At 33.0% G+C, this 21,538-nt stretch overlaps 1 protein-coding gene across 6 annotated transcripts in view; it reads right to left on the bottom strand.

Annotated features, from left to right (window-relative positions):
* LOC127699189 (poly(A) polymerase type 3-like) overlaps positions 1-21,538 on the bottom strand; it is a 56,221-nt gene that overhangs the window by 33,834 nt on the left and 849 nt on the right. For 2 of the 6 annotated variants that reach the window (XM_052202942.1, XM_052202944.1), the window contains exons 2-8: positions 19,342-19,502; positions 14,945-15,011; positions 14,323-14,407; positions 13,240-13,349; positions 12,740-12,793; positions 9,057-9,168; positions 6,745-6,834 (exon numbers count right to left, since the gene is read on the bottom strand). In XM_052202942.1, the coding sequence (XP_052058902.1) occupies positions 6,745-6,834; positions 9,057-9,168; positions 12,740-12,793; positions 13,240-13,349; positions 14,323-14,407; positions 14,945-15,011; positions 19,342-19,499 (676 nt within the window). In that variant the 5' untranslated portion in view covers positions 19,500-19,502. The other 4 variants (XM_052202945.1, XM_052202946.1, XM_052202947.1 and 1 more) reach the window with 4 other exon arrangements.

Raw genomic sequence — 21,538 nt, 5'->3', positions numbered from 1 at the left:
ATTTACATAATTTAAAAGCAGTGTAAGTGAGATATTTAAATGAGTTTGAATTACCAACCTTACACTGCTTTTAAATAATGTTTTGTACTTATTTGTCTATTAACCTGGAAACCCTTGTTTTTTCACCTTTTTTTCCCTTATTATTTAAAGGTTTGAGCCATAACCCTACCCCAAAGCCAATTCTTAAATTCCAATGTAACCTAAATTTACAATATACATAACTTCAATTTAAGTTTTTGATAAAATCAAACCACATCATTATTATTTGCTTTTATATCTAAATCAGAAATAATTAACCAACTTTAAGTGGAAAATTTTCACACATCACGCCCCCCCAAACTCAATCCCAGCCTTCAGTTTGTGGTATGGTACCTTGCAGTACAATTTCACAGAGATCCAATTACTTAAACACAATATAATTAATTGCTGGAAACTAAAAAAAAATGCTTATTTTTAACCCCTTTTTTAGCCCCTTATTCCTAAACATTTGAGCAATTATCCCCCAAACTCAATTCCAACTTTCTCTTTGTGATCAGAATTAACCAACTTAAAATGGAAAATTTTAAAGAAAAAAAAAGGAAAAAAAATCCCCCCCCCCCCCAAATTTTTTAACCCACTTCCCTTTGTGGTATGGTACCTTTAAGTACAATTTCAGAGAAATCCATACACTTGAACACAAGTTAATGTCTGGAAACTAAAAAAATGCTTATTTTTGCCCCCTTTTTTGGCCACTTATTAATAAATGTTTTGGGCAAACATTTTACAATAATATTTAAAACTGAAATTAATTTGTAACCTTAAAATTAAATAGAAAATGACATCATAGTCATAGCTAAAAATAAACAAACTATTGGTAAATTTCCAATATAAAATTGGCAAATTTCCAATGAAGTTTATTATACTAAAATAATTGGCAAATTTCCAATTTACATAATTCAAACATAGTGCAGGTGAGATATTTAAATGAGTTTGAATTACCAACCTTACACTGCTTTTAAATAATGTTCTTTACTCAATTATTTGTCTATTAAAATGGAAACCCTAGTTTTTTAACCTTTTTTCCCCTTATTCCTTAAACGAAAAAAAATAATTACCCCTTTTTTGACCCCCCCCCCTATGATTCATCACCCCCCCTTCCCCCCCAAACCAAGCTCAATAACAGCCTTGCCTTTGTGGTATGGTATCTTGTAATACAATTTTAGAGAGATCCATACACTTGAACACAAGTTATTGTCTAGAAACTAAAAAATGCTTATTTTTCACCCCTTTTTAGGCCCCTTATTACTAAACGTTTTGGGCAATTACCACAAAACTCATTTCCAGCTTTCCCTTTGCGAAATGGAACCTTGTAGTAAAATTTCAGAAAGATCCATACACTTACACACAAGTTATTGTCATGAAACTAGAAAAATGCTTGTTTTTTGCCCCCTTTTGGCCCCTTATTCCTAAAATTTCGAGGAAATTAACCCCAAAATCAATCCCATCATCGACCCTTTGTGATATGGAATCTTGTAGTACAATGTCAAAGAGATCCATACAATAACACACGAGTTATGTCTGGAAGTTACAAAAATGCTTATTTTCGGCCCCTTTTTGGCCCCTAATTATTTAACTATTGGTACCATAACCCCCAAAATCAATCCCCACCTTCCTATTGTGGTATTGAACCTTATGGTAAAATTTCATAGAGATCCATTCACTTAAACTAAAGTTAGAGTGCGAAAACCATTGTGTATTCGGACGACGACGCCGGACGCCGACGACGACGACGACGACGACGACGACGACGACGACGACGCCAACGTCATACCAATATACGACCACAAAATTTTTTTGCGGTCGTATAAAAACGGGACTTAAAATTAAAAATCTAAATACACGGTTAGATTTGGAATATCAAAGAACCCCAATAATTCAATTTTTGATGAAATCAAACAAAGTTTAATTTTGGACCCTTTTGACCTCAATATGAACCAATTTGATAGAGGGGCCCACAAATAAAAATCTAAATTCATGGTTAGATTCAGCATATCAAAGAACCCCATATATTCAATTTTTGTTGAAATCAAAAAAAGTTTAATTTTGGACCCCAACTTGGACCAACTTGAAAACTGGGCCCATAATCAAAAATCTAAACACATGTTTAGATTCAGCATATCAAAGAACCCCAAGAATTCAATTTTTGTTAAAATCAAACTAAGTTTAATTTTGGACCCTTTGGACCTCAATGAAGACCAATTTAAAAAACGGGACCCAAATTAAAAATCTAAAAACACGGTTAGATATGGCATATCAAAGAACCCCAATAATTCAATTTTCGATGAAATCAAACAAAGTTTAATTTTGGACCCTTTTGACCTCAATATGAACCAATTTGATAGTGGGGCCTACAAATAAGAAATCTAAATACATGGTTAGATTCAGCATATCAAAGAACCTCATATATTCAATTTTTGTTGAAATCAAACAAAGTTTAATTTTGGACCCCAATTTGGACCAACTTGAAAACTGGGCCCATAATCAAAAATCTAAATACATGTTTAGATTCAGCATATCAAAGAACCCCATATTTTCAATTTTTGTTGAAATCAAACAAAGTTTAAATACTGGACCCTATCTTGGACCAACTTGAAAACTGGGCCCATAATCAAAAATCTAAACACATGTTTAGATTCAGCAAATCAAAGAACCCCAAGAATTCAATTTTTGTCAAAATCAAACTAAGTTTAATTTTGGACCCTTTGGACCTTAATGTAGACCAATTTAAAAAACAGGACCCAAAATTAAAAACCTAAATACATGGTTAGATTTGGAATATCAAAGAACCCCAATAATTCAATTTTAGATGAAATCAAACAAAGTTTAATTTTGGACCCTTTTGACCTCAATATGAACCAATTAGATAACGGGGTCCACAAATAAAAAATCTAAATACATGGTTAGATTCAGCATATCAAAGAACCCCATATATTCAATTTTTGTTGAAATCAAACAAAAGTTTAATTTTGGACCCCAATTTGGACCAACTTGAAAACTGGGCCAAAAATCAAAAATCTAAATACATGTTTAGATTCAGCATATCAAAGAACCTCATATATTCAATTTTTGCTAAAATCAAACAAAGTTTAATTTTGGACCCTTTGGACATTAATGTAGACCAATTTGAAAACTGGACCCAAAATTAAAAATCTAAATACACTGTTAGATTCGGCATAACAAATAAATAAATGTGATCAAAGATTTTACAAATCTAATGCGACATACTGTGCAATTAAAGATTACTTCTTGAAATTTTTCAATATTTGAAATTTGAAAAAAAAATAATATTTGAAGAATAATTCTTTTTAATTTCTGAAATCTGAAATGAGAAAAAATTGGCCCCCCACAATTTCTTTTTATCCCCCCCCCCCCCTTTTTCCCCCAAAAAAATTCTTTCCCTCAAGATATGGTCATAATCTCAATTCAAATTTCCAATGGAGTTGGCAACCATAATTACCCATTTAAATTTACCATAGTGCTAACTTAATCTATTTTATAATAGAATTAATAAAAATATAGTGTCAAATCTTTCATATGGATTTTTTTGAAAAAAAAAAAGATGAAAACATTTGCAGATATTTTTACTGGTCTTCCTTTATAAATATGCATTTCTTTAAACATAATTTAAAAGCAGTGTAAGGGAAGTAACCAAAACGTTGTATTTGGATTACCTCCCTTACACTGTTTTAGATTATCTTTATTGTTCATTAACCATTACTTTATACATAATTTAAAAGCAGTGTAAGGGAGATAATTTCAATGATGTATTTGATTTATCTCCCTTACACTGCTTTAAATTATGTTTTGTACTAAAGTATTTGTCCATTAACCAGGACAACCTTGTTTTTCCCCCTTTTTTGCCCCTAATTCCTAAACGGTTTGAGCCATACCCCCCAAAGCAAATCCTAACCATCCCTTTGTGGTATGGAAACTTGTAGTATAATTTCAGAGAGATCCATACACCGTTCCACAGTTATTGTCTGGAAACTAGAAAATGCTCATTTTTGGCCCCTTTTTGGCCCCTAATTCCTTAACTGTTGGTACCATAACCCCCAAAATCAATCCCAACCTTCCTTTTGTGGTATTTAACCTTATGGTCAAATTTCAAAAAGATCCATTCACTTAAACTAAAGTTAGAGTGCGAAAACCAATATGTATTCGGACGACGACGCCCGACGACGACGACGACGCCGGACGACGACGACGACGACGCCAACGTCATACCAATATACGACCACAAAATTTTTTTGCGGTCGTATAAAAAGTCTTATCTTAATAAAATAAAATGCTCCGCAGGGCGCAGCTTGATACAACCGCAGAGGTCGAACCCTGAACAGTTGGGGGAAGTATGGACACAACATTCAAGCTTGATACAGCTTTGGATTTGGATTGTGATTAAATATTTGACACAGCATAGGTTTCTAACACAGATTGAATGTGGTCTAAGAACTTAAAAATTTTAAATTGGACATTCACCTATTATGGTCCAATATCCAAAATCTAAATACATGGTTAGATTCAGCATATCAAAGAACCCCAAGAATTCAATTTTTGATGAAATCAAACAAAGTTTAATTTCGGACCCTTTTGACCTCAATGTGGACAAAGTTGATAACGGGGCCCAAAAATCAAAAATCTAAATACATGGTTAGATTCAGCATATCAAAGAACCCCATATATTCAATTTTTGTTGAAATCAAACAAAGTTTAATTTTGGACCCCGATTTGGACCAACTTGAAAACTGGGCCCATAATCAAAAATCTAAATACATGTTTAGATTCAGCATATCAAAGAACCCTAAGAATTCAATTTTTGTTAAAATCAAACTAAGTTTAATTTTGGACCCTTTGGACCTTAATGTAGACCAATTTGAAAACGGAACCAAAAATTAAGAATCTAAATACTCGGTTAGATTTGGCATATCAAAGAACCCCAATAATTCAATTTTTGATGAAATCAAACAAAGTTTAATTTTGGACCCTTTTGACCTCAATGTGGACAAAGTTGATAACGGGGCCCAAAAATCAAAAATCTAAATACATGGTTAGATTCAGCATATCAAAGAACCCCATATATTCAATTTTTGTTGAAATCAAACAAAGTTTAATTTTGGACCCCGATTTGGACCAACTTGAAAACTGGGCCCATAATCAAAAATCTAAATACATGTTTAGATTCAGCATATCAAAGAACCCTAAGAATTCAATTTTTGTTAAAATCAAACTAAGTTTAATTTTGGACCCTTTGGACCTTAATGTAGACCAATTTGAAAACGGAACCAAAATTTAAGAATCTAAATACACAGTTAGATTTGGCATATCAAAGAACCCCAATAATTCAATTTTTGATGAAATCAAACAAAGTTTAATTTTGGACCCTTTGGACCTCAATGTGGACCAATTTAAAAACGGGGCCCAAAATCCAAAAACTAAATACACGGTTATTTTCAGCATATTAAAGAACCCCATGAAATCAAGAATAAAACCCCATTGAAATTGGTCAAGAAATAAGCAATTTATAGGAAGTATCTTCTTTTGCACAATCCTGTGCTATTAAATATTTCTTGCTATTGCGCAATACTGTACAATTGACAATTTCTTGCTATTGCGCAATATTGTGCTATTGGATATTTCTTGCTATTGCGCAATACTGTGCAATTGAAGATTTCTTGCTATTGCGCAATACTGTGCAATTGAAGATTTCTTGCTATTGTGCAATACTGTGCAATTGAAAATTTCTTGCTATTGCACAATACTTATTATATAATAATTTACACATCCTGTTTGGTGTGTATCTCCTACCATATCATTATTATTTGATTTTAAATATAAATCAGAAATAACCAACTTAAAATGGAAAATTTTAAAAGAAACAAAAAAGGAAAAAAAGAAAAAAAAGGAAAAAAAAAATAAATCCCCCCCCCAAAATTTTTTGAACCCCCATTATGATTCATCACCCCCAAACTCAATCCCAGCCTTCCCTTTGTGGTATGGTACCTTGCAGTACAATTTCAGAGAGATCCATACACTTGAACACAAGTTATTGTCTGGAAACTAGAAAAAAATGTGTTTTTTGGCCCCTTTTTGGCCCCAAATTCCTAAACATTTAGGGCAATTACCCCCAAACTCAAACCCAGCTTTCCCTTTGTGATATGGAACCTTGTAGTACAATTTCAGAAAGATCCATACACTTACACACAAGTTATTGTCATGAAACTAGAAAAATGCTTGTTTTTTGCCCCTTTTTTGGCCCCTAATTCCTAAAATTTGGAGGCAATTACCCCCAAAATCAATCCCAGCATTCCTTTAGTGATATGGAACCTTGTGGTACAATGTCAGAGAGATCCATACACTAACACACAAGTTATGTCTGGAAGTTACAAAAATGCTTATTTTTGGCCCCTTTTTGGCCCCTAATTCCTTTACTGTTATTACCATAACCCCCAAAATCAATCCCAACCTTCCTTTTGTGGTATTGAACCTTGTGGTAAAATTTCATAAAGATCCATTCACTTAAACTAAAGTTAGAGTGCGAAAACCAATGTGTCTTCGGACGACGCCGGACGACGACGACGCCAACGTCATACCAATATACGACCACAAAAATTTTTTTGCGGTCGTATAAAAATCACAAGTTATCACACATTCTAGATTTCTGCATATACATTATTGTACTTACAACATACAAGCATGTTCGCAACTTACTTTTTGCCCATAATTTTATGGCTCGTAATGTCATTCTGAAGGCATCCTTATCAGGAACTAAATGTAAAATTTCATCTGTCACTCTACAACCTAAAAAATACACAATTTATATCAAATTATTTCTATAATCAGGTTTGCCTTTGTACTATCAGGTTAATACCTTTTTACTATAAGTCATCTAACAGAATTCATACTTGAGCATAATCATGTCCGTAGCAAGTGTGTTTAGTCATCTAACAGAATTCATACTTGAGCATAATCAAGTTCATAGCAAGTGTATTTAGTCATCTAACAGAATTCATACTTGAGCATAATCAAGTTCATAGCAAGTGTATTTAGGCATCTAACAGAATTCATACTTGAGCATAATCAAGTTCATAGCAAGTGTATTTAGGCATCTAACAGAATTTATACTTGAGCATAATCAAGTTCATAGAAAGTGTAATTAGTCATCTAACAGAATTTATACTTGAGCATAATCAAGTTCATAGCAAGTGTATTTAGTCATCTAACAGAATTCATACTTGAGCATAATCAAGTTCATAGCAAGTGTATTTATTTATCTAACAGAATTCATACTTGAGCATAGTCAAGTTCATAGCAAGTGTATTTAGGTATCTAACAGAATTTATACTTGAGCATAATCAAGTTCATAGCAAGTGTAATTAGTCATCTAACAGAATTCATACTTGAGCATAATCAAGTTCATAGCAAGTGTAATTAGTCATCTAACAGAATTCATACTTGAGCATAATCAAGTTCATAGCAAGTGTATTTAGGCATCTAACAGAATTTATACTTGAGCATAGTCAAGTTCATAGCAAGTGTATTTAGGCATCTAACAGAATTTATACTTGAGCATAATCAAGTTCATAGCAAATGTATTTAGTCATCTAACAGAATTCATACTTGAGCATAATCAAGTTCATAGCAAGTGTATTTAGTCATCTAACAGAATTTATACTTGAGCATAATCAAGTTCATAGCAAGTGTAATTAGTCATCTAACAGAATTCATACTTGAGCATAATCAAGTTCATAGCAAGTGTATTTAGTCATCTAACAGAATTTATACTTGAGCATAATCAAGTTCATAGCAAGTGTATTTATTTATCTAACAGAATTCATACTTGAGCATAGTCAAGTTCATAGCAAGTGTATTTAGGCATCTAACAGAATTTATACTTGAGCATAATCAAGTTCATAGCAAGTGTAATTAGTCATCTAACAGAATTCATACTTGAGCATAATCTAGTTCATAGCAAGTGTATTTATTTATCTAACAGAATTCATACTTGAGCATAGTCAAGTTCATAGCAAGTGTATTTAGGCATCTTACAGAATTTATACTTGAGCATAATCAAGTTCATAGCAAGTGTAATTAGTCATCTAACAGAATTCATACTTGAGCATAATCAAGTTCATAGCAAGTGTAATTAGTCATCTAACAGAATTCATACTTGAGCATAATCAAGTTCATAGCAAGTGTATTTAGTCATCTAACAGAATTTATACTTGAGCATAATCAAGTTCATAGCAAGTGTATTTATTTATCTAACAGAATTCATACTTGAGCATAGTCAAGTTCATAGCAAGTGTATTTAGGCATCTAACAGAATTTATACTTGAGCATAATCAAGTTCATAGCAAGTGTAATTAGTCATCTAACAGAATTCATACTTGAGCATAATCAAGTTCATAGCAAGTGTAATTAGTCATCTAACAGAATTCATACTTGAGCATAATCAAGTTCAAAGCAAGTGTAATTAGTCATCTAACAGAATTCATACTTGAGCATAATCAAGTTCATAGCAAGTGTAATTAGTCATCTAACAGAATTCATACTTGAGCATAATCAAGTTCATAGCAAGTGTAATTAGTCATCTAATAGAACATATACTTGACAGTGTACAGGGATTTATTGATTGTTGTTAGCTTAACCTCTGGAGGCTGTACAAAGAACATTGAAGATTTTTTTTTTTTTTTTTTAGCTAATTAGACCATACAATTATAGAGCAAAAGTTGATGGTGATAATGGATTGATGTGTAATGTTCTGCAGCAATAATTACATTAAATGCATATTAGAAAACAAGCATGTTATAGTGATTTGAATATGAACTCTGCTTTGTTCTAGAACGACATGCTGAGTTGGAATATTAACACCTAGTTCACAATGTAACTTTGTATTTCTAAAATGTTTTTTTGCAATTTCTGGAAACAACTGATGGTTTTATAAATTCCAAATAACTATGAATTCCAAATTTAATGCATATATTATTATTGGCAGTCTTTCAAAAACTAAATATATTTACCATTCAAACTTCGAACACATTTTTCATTAAGATTTTTTAACAAGGCTTCACTTCTTAAATCAATGTCATCAGCTATCTGTGGCAGAGCTAATCTGGCAAATGTCATATCAAGCTGGAATCAGAATAAAACATGATCAAATATTATTTTTAAATATGGATGCATCATTGGAAAATAAATGGAGAATGTGCCTATGGGCCACAGATGCCCCCGCTTGCATGAGTCAATGTACCAATTGCAAAAGTGACACCACCCAATTTCGAACTTGATCTGTGTTTTATTGTAATAAGCATTGTGTATAAGTTTTATAACATTTGGTTGAGGCAAACTAAAGAATAGCCCTGACAGACTGTGTGTCATTTGGTCTCTTGTGGAGAGTTGTCTCATTGGCAATCATAACACATCTTCTTTTTTATATATAAAGGCAAACTAAAGGCAAACTAAAGTTACATAATGGAAACGACAGATTTAGCAATTTTTCCATTTATAAAGGGCATAACTAAAGAACGGTAAAAGTGACGGCACCCAATTTCAAACTTCATATGTGTTTTGTGGTAATAAGCATTGTGTATAAGTTTCATAACATTTCCACTATCTTACAAAGCTAAGACAACACTCTATGGCAGTTGGATATTTTTTCTCTCCGAAATATCAATTTCTTAGGCTTGGAATATATCAAATTTAGGTTTGAAAGCGATAGGGGATTGGAACGCACATACTATTAATAATATAGGGGTAGTGAGGTTGGAATCAAATTTTCAAACAAGAACACAATGAATTTCTTATCAAAATTGCATCTGTGTGGGTCCGGGAAAAAAAAGGCCATCAAACAACCCCCCCCCCCTCCTTTTCACATACATTTAATTCTAGGATAGCCCTGACAGATAATTTTGACAGTTCAATACTTTCTTTGTAGAAATACAAGATTTAATCAGGACATGAGAATTTTTTTTAAATAAAATAAATTGCTTCGCCGAGCGCAGCTGGATACGACCACAGTGGTCCAACCCTGAACAGTTGGTGCAAAAATGGGCACAATATTCGCGCTTGATACAGGTCTGAATTTGGATTGTAATTCAATATTTGACACATAATAGGTTTCTGACACAGAATAACTGTAGTCAAAGAACTTAGAATTGGTTATAAAATTTGAATTTATATTCAATTTTTTGCTTTTGTGCTATACACTATGCTGTTGCAAATTGACCCCCCCCCCCCCCCCCCCCCCGATTGAATTTGAAGGATTTTCTTATTGATTTCTGAAATCTTGAGAACAAATTGTCCCCCACCACCATTAATTTTTTTTACCCCCCCCCCCCCCCCCCCCCTTTTTCCAAAAAAAAAAATTCTTTCCCTCAGTCATGGTCATAATTTCAATTCAAATTTCCATTGGAGTTTGCAACCATAATAACCCATTTAAATACATCATAAATGTCTTAAAATAGAAAATGACATACATAATCATAGCTAAAATTAATTTACCTTAATCAGCATTTTTAAAATTATTAAAATAGTAACTTCTAAAATTGACAGCTAATCACCTCAAGACAATACAAAAATTCTTTATACATAATTTAAAAGCAGTGTTAGGGAGGTAATTCAAAGTTGTGTTTGATTTACCTCCCTTACACTGTAATTTGTACTTAAGTAATTGTCCATTAACCAGGACACCCTTGTTTTTTCTCACTTTTTTGCCCCTAATTCCTAAACAGTTTGAGCCATAACCCCCCAAAGCCAATCCTAACCATCCCTTTGTGGTATGGAAACTTGAGGTATAATTTCAGAGTGATCCATACACTGTTCCACAAGTTATTGTCATGAAACTAGAAAAATGCTTATTTGGGCTCCTTTTTGGCCCCTTATACCTAAACTGTTGGGACCATAACCCCAAAAATCAATCCCAACCTTCCTTTTGTGGTCATAAACCTTATCTTTAAATTTCATAGATTTCTATTTATTTTAATACTAAAGTTATTGTCCGGAAACCAAATGTCTTCGGACGACGAAGACGACAACGTGACACCAAAAAATTTTGCGGTCGCATAAAAAGATGGACTAAAAATGAGGAGATTATTTGACATAAGGATCAACATTATATTCCCTCGTATCACAATGTTGAAATGAACATGTTTTTCTAGTACGGTCAAGTCATGGTTTGTCCTTGTAAAGCTACACTACCACTCAAGTGGATGTTTGTCATTTCCACCCATCAATGATAGGAGAGGCTAAAACTTAAATGTCCCCTGTGCAGGACATTTAGAGTAGACATATAAAAAGAAGATGTGGTATGATTGCCAATGAGACAACTCTCAACAAGAGACCAAATGACACAGAAATTAACAACTATGGGTCACTGTACAGCCTTCAACAATGAGCAAAGCCAATACCGCATAGCCAGCTATAAAAGACCCAAAAATGACCACAACCATTTTTTAAAAGTATCATCAGACTAAACAATATCTTGAAAAAATAAGTAAAGCTTTTGTATTCAATATTTTTACCAAATTTGATATTAAATATGAGTGGACTACCCACAGTGGATAGATGGAAAAGGCTTAATCCACCAAAACTGAAGCGTACTTCTTTTTGTCGAGCCTTCGACTTTAGTCGAAAAAGCGAGACATAGCGATCCTACATTCCGTCGGCGTCGGCGTCGGCGTCGTCGTCGTCGTCGGCGTCCACAAATATTCACTCTGTGGTTAAAGTTTTTGAAATTTTAATAACTTTCTTAAACTACCTTGGATTTCTACCAAACTTGGACAGAAGCTTGTTTATGATCATAAGATAGTATCCAGAAGTAAATTTTGTAAAAATAAAATTCCATTTTTTCCGTATTTTACTTATAAATGGACTTAGTTTTTCTGCCGGGAAATATTACATTCACTCTGTGGTTAAAGTTTTTAAAATTTTAATAACTTTCTTAAACTATCCTGGGTTTCTACCAAACTTGGACAGAAGCTTGTTTATGATCATAAGATAGTATCCAGAAGTAAATTTTGTAAAATAATAAATCCATTTTTTCCGTATTTTACTTTTAAATGGACTTAGATTTTCTGCCAGGAAACAACACATTCACTCTGTGGTTAAAGTTTTTAAAATTTTAATAACTTTCTTATACTATTTTGGATTTGTACCAAACTTGGACAGAAGCTTGTTTATGATCAAAAGCTAGTATCTAGAAGGAAATTTTGTAAAATAATAAATCCATTTTTTCCGTATTTTACTTTTAAATGGACTTAGATTTCCTGTCAGGAAACAACACATTCACTCTGTGGTTAAAGTTTTTTAAATTTTAATAACTTTCTTATACTATTTTGGATTTGCACCAAACTTTAACAGAAGCTTGTTTATGATCAAATGCTAGTATCTAGAAGGAAATTTTGTTTTCTTCAAGTTAACATTACATTCAGTCTGCAGATAAAGTTTTTAAACATTTATTAGATTCATAAACTATCCTGGATTTTTACCAAACTTGGACAGAAAGTTCTTACAATCAAAAGATAGTATCAAGAGGAATATTTTTATTGATTTACTTCCTCATTTTTGTTGAGCCTGCGATTAACAGAAAAAGTAGGCGAGACACTGGGTTCCGTAGAACCCTTACGAATTTTTTTTTAAAATAAATCTCTTATTGAATCTCAATCTTTTTTGTTTTGGCTCAGCTAACTTCTACAAAGAACCTTACCTCTATTCCATCAAACTCCATCTTTATAACAGGGACAAAAGCTTCCTCTATAGCCTGTAATGATGATTCAATACACAAGAAAATTATAAACAAAATGTTATGCATTGGAATAAAATATGTGTTACTATTTTGGGACAGTTATTTAACTTCATCTTGACCTGTTACCCCGGTTTAGTACTGGTACATGCCCTTTTATTGTTAAAATAAGGTATAAGATGCTACTAAGTTCTGTTTTTCTTCTGCCACTAAAAATCTTTTTCCTTCATACAGATAAAAGTAGGGATAATGCAAATATTTCATGCATATTCAGGACAAATTGGAAAACAAATTTAACTTATTCTTAAATAAATATGAGTCATCTACTTATCAATTTTTCTATGCAAAGATGGTTTCAAAGTTAATTTTCAACAAGTATATGTCTTGCAAATATATTATATATTTATTATCAAATCTTTTAACTACAATCTAATTTCTGTTTCTAGTATTCGACATCAACTTACTCTTAAATCTTTCACTTCTGGTTGCTGTGCAAGAATTTCATTGAAGGAAGAAAAGAAATCTGATCTTTCTACATGCCGTGGCGCTATACACAGTGTATCTATATCAGCACCTATAAAACATATTTAGAGTGTTAAAAATTAACAAAATGACTTATGTACACCTTAGCTATTTAAATAATATCATCTCATTACAGGCATATGTGGTTGTATTGTCAATCTGATTGATTCATTGATAACTACTCAACATCACATCAGTGCAAAACAGGCATATTGGACAATACTTTATCAATTACCATGTGTCTTCCTCCAAAGAAATTATTTGAAATTAAAACAAAATTTTTGTTATCATGGTTATGAAAATTATCTCTCTTTGGTTAAGGACTTTGATTTTAGAACAGCTATTTGCAAATTATGTATATCTGCTCATAAGCATCAAATTGAATTTGGCCATTTTTCAAATATTCCAAGAATTGAAAGAATTTGCAAAAATGCTCCTTTGGCTGTGTTAAGATGGAATCCATTTCTTAACTTCATGTGAAAAATTTAACTCTGATAGAGATGCTCTCTTTGACTTTGTTTGCCAAAAAATTCCACATTTTTCTAGACTGGACAATCAGCAAAAATTTGTTTATTTATTAACCTGTGAAGACAACCAGGTCCTTAATGCTGTTGGAAAATTTATTAAAGTCAATATGAGTTAGATCTATTTATTTTTCATGTAACTAAATTATATACTATAAACCAACGGCTTTATTACAGTCTAATTGTATTGTGATTTTGTATTTAAATTCTATGTATCTATGCTAATCAATGTTCTTTTTTCCTTATACATGTTTGCTCTATATGCCAACTTACCTTTGGTATGAACACCAAGTCTGTATGTACCAACTTACCTTTTGTATGAACACCAAGTCTGTATGAACCAACTTACCTTTTGTATGAACACCAAGTCTGTATGAACCAACTTACCTTTTGTATGAACACCAAGTCTGTATGAACCAACTTACCTTTTGTATGAACACCAAGTCTGTATGAACCAACTTACCTTTGGTATGAACACCAAGTCTGTATGAACCAACTTACCTTTTGTATGAACACCTAGTCTGTAGGAACCAAATGTACACACTTTGCCACCAAAAGAGTCAATCTTGTCTTCTGGAATATTATTCTGTTAAAGGACAAATGAAGTGCACTGATTTTATCAATTTCAGTTTGATCATGTTAATTAATTAAGAACTGTTCCATTTTACTGAATATGAGAAGGGAAGATTCCTAAAAATTTGTCCCCTAAAATTTTCCTGGTTGACAGTTAATAAACAATGAAACGCCACTATTATGCAATAAATGTTTAAAACTAAGGATAATTTTAGCCTTGGTTTAATGTAGTAAAATGTTTATTTCATTGAATATTGGAATCGTGCATTCAGATCGAGAATTTTTTTATAAATCATGAGGCGGCATTGGAGAATTTAACTGAAAATAGAGGGCGACCCAAATTTTTGCTTGATGCATCTAAGAGCGAAGTTGGGAATCATAGGGCAATAATCTTGCTCACTCATCTGGTGTGGTGAGCCCTGAAATAATGATACCATTATTTGTATGCCGAAATTCATGAAACAGGGATAATTAATCTCACATTTTTTCCATTGTTTAACAATAATAAATGCATGAAAATATTATGAAGTTAACAGTATTCCTATCTTACTTTTTGGCGACTGACATCTTTGATCCAATTCTTTACCATAGTATTGATCTTGTGCAGTACTTCCATTCTAAAATGATTAACAAAATATAAACCACAATCATATTAATTTTACAATGACTTATTATATTCAGATATTGTCAGAGCTGCAACCTTGGTTATACCAAGGCTTCCAAAACGGTCATATATTCCGGACATTTGTATAATGTCCGGTAAAAGTCCGGCTGGGCAAAGCACGAAACGGTCATCTACTTTTTAGATTTCAAGGCTTTCTTGAAAGATGGTCATTTTAACATAATTCACGATCTTTTTGACCAAACCTTTTGCCTTTAACAGCCACACATTTCCGGTCATAAAAGTGACATGATCATTAAGTACTATCAAAACAACCCCTATTTTAATACCTTCTCATTTTAATCAAGGCTAATTAGTTGTCGAACAGCTGAAATTTACCTGTTCAGGTGACAGGTAAACCATTTTGAACCGGACATTGATCGGTCTATTCAAAGTTATTTTACTTACATTTCACCAGTTTGCATCTAATTAATTTAGTCAAAAAGATTTAAATTATCAGAAATACATTTACAAATAAGATTTGATGAAAAAATTAAAGAAGGTGAAAATGAAAAATCGTCATAACCACGTTGTTTGAACCAGAGACATGTCTCTGTTTGAACTAGTACACGTGTGCGTATGTGTATGTGCGCAGGTGTGAAATTTAATTATGCATCCTAATTTCTTATAAAAAAATGCTTAAATTGTCATTGATACCTTTATCTCACGTTTATTTCGAATATTTTCTTGAAGAAATAACGTAGAATGAGCTACTTACACTCATTCATGCTTTGCAAACCAACACGGAATTTACGTATCCGTCTCTGGTCCATGTTTTACTATTGTCAAGATAACATCCGGTTTCAGATTTAAAAACGAAAGTAAAGTTTTTGACAACGTTATTTTGCACAAATAAAGAGTCTAAGGCAGATATAAGTACGCTGATGTTGCACACTTTGGATGATGCACTGCCAATTTAACAGTTTACGTCAGAACTTCGAATTTGGATCAAAGAAAGTTTAATATCATTTTTTTTAAATATCAATTATTGGGATGGCCAACTCGGCAACTAATTACCATAATTGCCTTTTCTTTGTTTATTTAGTCTTAAGGGATTAAAATCGGGATAATATATAAAATGTCCGGCTGGCTAAAAATAATTTTGGAAGCCCTGGGTTATACTAAATGCCATTATGTTACTATGGTGATGTTTTGGTGTTTATAACTGGGCACAGTTCTCTGTAATATTGCAGTGACAGTCATGGTGTTTGTCATTTAGTTCAATTTATAGGCAAGAGGCATACAGTTTTCCCGACAAGTAAGAGTTTGGTACTATAAAAAAAATTGTATCAGAGAAAAAAATTGAATCATAATTTCCTGTCAATATGCACATCTACATAGTATGTCCTTATTATCTACACAGTTTCATGATTTTCTGTTGTGTGGTTTGAGAGGAGTTGCAATGACAATAGGTTGCAGTAGTATATTGGGCAAATAAGTTCAAAGGGGCGTAACTCCTGGTAAAAAAATTGAATCGTAATTTCCTGTCGATATGCACATCTAAGTAGTATGTTCTTATTATCTGAAAAGGTTTCATGAAATTCTGTTGTGTGGTTTGAGAGGAGTTGCGATGACAAAAGGTTGCAGTAGTATATTGGGAAAATAAGTTCAAAGGGGCGTAACTCCTGGTAAAAAAATTGAATCGTAATTTCCTGCTGATATGCACATCTATGTAGTATGTCCTTATTATCTGAAAAGGTTTCATGAAATTCTGTTGTGTGGTTTGAGAGGAGTTGCGATGACAAAAGGTTGCAGTAGTATATTAGGCAAATTAGTTCAAAGGGGCGTAACTCCTGGAAAAAAAATTGAATCGTAATTTCCTGTCGATATGCACATCTACGTAGTATGTCCTTATTATCTGGAAAGGTTTCATGAAATTCTGTTGTGTGGTTTGAGAGGAGTGGCGATGACAAACTGTTGCAGTAGTACATTAAAGTAAATAAGTTCAAAGGGGCGTAACTCCTAGAAAAAAAATTGAATCGTAATATTCTGTCGATATGCACATCTACGAAGTATGTCCTTATTATCTGGAAAGGTTTCATGAAATTCTGTTGTGTGGTTTGAGAGGAGTTGCGATGACAAACTGTTGCAGTAGTACATTAAAGTAAATAAGTTCAAAGGGGCGTAACTCCTAGAAAAAAAATTGAATCGTAATTTCCTGTCGATATGCACAACTACATAGTATGTCCTTATTATCTAAAAAGGTTTCGTGAAATTCTGTTGTGTGGTTTGAGAGGAGTTGCGATGACAAGAAATAGGACTGACTGACGGACGGACAGACGGACGGACGGGTCAAAAACATTTTACCCACAACAACTGGTTGCGTGGGGTATAATAACTGGAAGTTGAAAAGGAATGTTGTGTAAATTGCAAACAAATTCGGTAAAATTGTGGAAAAATCTCTTAACATGTTTTATGAAAAATAATGGCAACTGATTTCAAAAAATAATAAAATGCTCCCCTGGGGCGCAGCTTGATACGACCGCAGAGGTCGAACCCTGAACAGTTGGGGCAAGTATGGACACAACATTCAAGCTTGATACAGCACTGAATTTGGATTGTAATTAAATATTTGACACAGCATGGGTTTCTCACACAGAATGAAAGTGGTCTAATTTACCTATTCAAACCATATCATTATTATTTGCTTTTATATATAAATCAGAAATAACCAATTTAAAATGGAAAATTTTAAAGAAAAAAAAGGAATAAAAAATCCCCCCCAATTTTTTGAACACCCTTATGATTCATCACCCCCAAACTCAATCCCAGCTTTCCCTTTGTGGTATGGTACCTTGCAGTACAATTTCAGAGAGATCCATACACTTGAACACAAGTTATTGTCTGGAAACTAGAAAAATGCTTGTTTTTTGGCCCCTTTTTGGCCCCAAATTCCTAAACGTTTAAGGCAATTACCCCCAAACTCAAACCCAGCTTTCCCTTTGTGATATGGAACCTTGCAGTACAATTTCATAAAGATCCATACACTTACACACAAGTTATTGTCCTGAAACTAGAAAAATGCTTGTTTTTTTGCCCTTTTATGGCCCCTAATAACTAAAATTTTGAGGCAATTACCCCCAAAATTATTCCCAGCCTTCCCTATGTGGTATGGTACCTTGCAGTACAATTTCAGAGAGATCCATACATTTGAACACAAGTTATTGTCTGGAAACTAGAAAAATGCTTATTTTTGGCCCCTTATTCCTAAACTTTTTGGGCAATTACCCCCAAACTCAATTCTAGCTTTCCCTTTGTGATATGGAATCTTGTAGTACAATTTCATAAAGATCCATACACTTACACACACAATATTGTCATGAAACTAGAAAAATGCTTGTTTTTTGCCCCTTTTTGGCCCCTAATTCCTAAAATTTTGAGGCAATTACCCCCAAAATCAATCCCAGCATTCCCTTTGTGATATGGAACCTTGTGATACAATGTCAGAGAGATCCATACACTTACACACAAGTTATTGTCATGAAACTAGAAAAATGCTTGTTTTTTTCCCCTTTTTGGCCCCTAATTCCTAAAATTTGGGGGCAATAACCCCCAAAATCAATCCCAGCATTCCCTTTGTGATATGGAACCTTGTGGTACAATGTCAGAGAGATCCATACACTTACACACAAGTTATGTCTGGAAGTTACAAAAATGCTTATTTTTTGCCCCTTTTTGGCCCCTAATTCCTTAACTGTGGGTACCATAACCCCCAAAATCAATCCCCACCTTCCTTTTGTGGTATTGAACCTTATGGTAAAATTTCATTGAGAACACTTAAACTAAAGTTAGAGCGTCATACCAATATACGACCACAAAAATTTTTTTGCGGTAGTATAAAAATTTGATTGATTGATGCTTGCTTATGTCTAGTGGCAGTAATATTCATGCATATTCATGTCTATTTAAGGAAAGTTCATTATTTACAAATTAATTCATACAGAGCTGGCTGAAAATTGTTTCAGTATCCATTTTCTGTCTTTCAGTAAGAAAACAGGGTTGAGATTAAAGATTTGATAATTAAAGCCATTTAATAAGTTCTTCAAGTGACAGAGGAAAGCTCTTCAACCAAGCACACTAGATGAAACAGATAATTAACATGTAGTTTCTTGATTGCATACATTTGGTAGCTGTAAAAGTTTTAACAATTTGAATCAGCTGATTGTTGACTTTCTGTCATTTTCAAATCATGTGACATGCCGTACGTCTTTATATGTTCTGTATGTATCCAAACTAAATGGATAATGGCAACTTTCATGATGGAAAATTGGCAAAGTTTGAATTACCTATGAGCTAATTCTTCATCACTTTCAAACACTCCATATGGTCTCATAGCTTCTTCCAGTTTGTTAGATAGCTTGATATCCAAAGGCTTGGGGCCATCTAAACTTATGGGAGATGTCACTCCTGGATAAATCTTTTGCCCTGACTGATCTAGGGCCATTGTCTACAATACATGTACTTGAATCAAAAACAGTAAAAACTCATATGCAATAATAAAAAATCTTAATAAATCAAAATGCTCTATGATGGCCTCTATCATGATTTAAATGCAAGAGCTTTAGCAAACAGCTAAAGAAATTTCCAATTAAGTTATTCTCTCAAAAAAATCATCCTTTCATTACTATAATTCAAACATTTAAATTAACACATGGTTATTACATGTAGACAATAGAAACACAATACATTATTGTCCAAGCCCCCTTCAGTTCTTTTGGAATCGCAATACAAAAATGTCCTTTTTCAAATTATTTTTATATTTTAATTCAATCCTCAAACATTTGGCTACATGTTACTTTAACAGTTTTGTATCATGTCAACTTTTATCAGTTTGCTTTCATTAATACATAGATGTGATATTTAAGTATTAACTAAAAATTTTATTTTTTAAGACTTTGAGGTGGATATCTTCAAAGTCTTAAAAAATAAAATTTTTGTAATACATGTATTTAATGTTTAAGTAAACTAATTTTTTTTTTTTTTACATTTTTAAGATAACCTTAACTTTGTAGGTTGTGCCAAAGGATCTGATATAATACACATCAAATTACCAGAACTTTTGCAAATGGTCAATTAACAAAGATATGATATTAAACAAGTTTTGATCAATTCCGTCACATTATATGATGATTTGATTTTGATTTTTGGTGTTTTAACGCCACTTTTGGGCTATTTCGTGGCGGCCAGTTTTTATTGGTGGAGGAAGCCACAGTGCCCGGAGAAAACCACCGACCTTCGATAGGAAAACTGACAATCCTAGTCAATTAAGATTGGAGTTGAGTGCACCAGCACGAGCGGGGTTCGAACTCACAACCTCAGTGTTGACTGGCTAGTGATTACAGTAGTAACTACTTAGACCACTCTGCCATCGAGGCCCCCCATTATATGATGAAATAAGTTAGTGTTGACAACAACTGATATGTTGGAAGAAGGTTTAAGGAGAAATTCTCATGAAAATGTAAGCATTGGCACTCAAATTTAATGTCTTCTGGAAATCCTAAATGCATTCCCTTTTTGGCCTAACCTAGTGTGAATGGATTATCTCAGCAGAAAGATTACATGACATGAATCCAGGTCTTCATAGCTGTTGAAAACATTTTGGTCTGTCAGACATTCCTATGAGAAAAAAATTAGACCGACACAAGATTGTTCACTCTAATTAAAGCTTTATCAATACTACTCTGAAATATGCAATTTTTTAATTTTCCATGCAATAGAAGACTTTCACATTCCCAGACTTTTTTATGTCATATGATAATGCTTATGTTTATTATGCCACAGTATGAGTCAACTGTTCAATGACGTGATTTTAGAAAAAAATAACTTGAAATTGGTCTGTTACCCAAGATATCTAAAAAGTCCTCAATTCTGAAAATATATGGTAAATAGCTTAAACATGATAAAAATTGCCAGTATGTTCAGGAAAGTTGTAAAAACACAAGAAATTTCTGAAATTCTTTTACAATTTCACAATAACAACAATATGATTTTTTTCATTTAAAGCAGCCCTCAAAGTAGGTTGAAAGACCAGGTTGCCTTTTGGCCACCAGATATAAAATTTCAGTGGCCAATTCAAAACTTTAGTTGCCAGGAAATAATTTCAGTTTGCCTTAGAAATTAGTTATGAAAGTCTAGTCAGTAGAGCTAATGAAGACTAGTAAAAAAAGCATATCAATAAAATTTTCTAATATTTTTCTTATTCGCTTAATCGTAACATTAGAAGATGTACTTGGCTCTTCAGAAGCCGGAGTTTCTATAGAGGAACTCTCGGCCCCTTCTTTTTGTTTCTTAGCTGGTGAAACATCGTTGTTTTGGGTAGTTGTTTTGAAAACACTAGACCCTTGAATTCCCAGTTAAGTTAAGCGCATTATAGACCCTGTTAAGATTAGAAATGCGTGAAATCAAATTCAATTTTTAGCATACATTCAAGCGCTCGTATGACTGTGATTAAAACTTAATAAAATACGACCGGAGGCAGGTTGA

This window comes from Mytilus californianus, unplaced genomic scaffold (genome assembly GCF_021869535.1).
Source record: "Mytilus californianus isolate M0D057914Y unplaced genomic scaffold, xbMytCali1.0.p SCAF_4, whole genome shotgun sequence".
Taxonomy (NCBI): domain Eukaryota; kingdom Metazoa; phylum Mollusca; class Bivalvia; order Mytilida; family Mytilidae; genus Mytilus; species Mytilus californianus.
The sequence above is the reverse complement of the archived record's forward strand: the minus strand, read 5'-3'. Positions and strand labels throughout refer to the sequence as shown.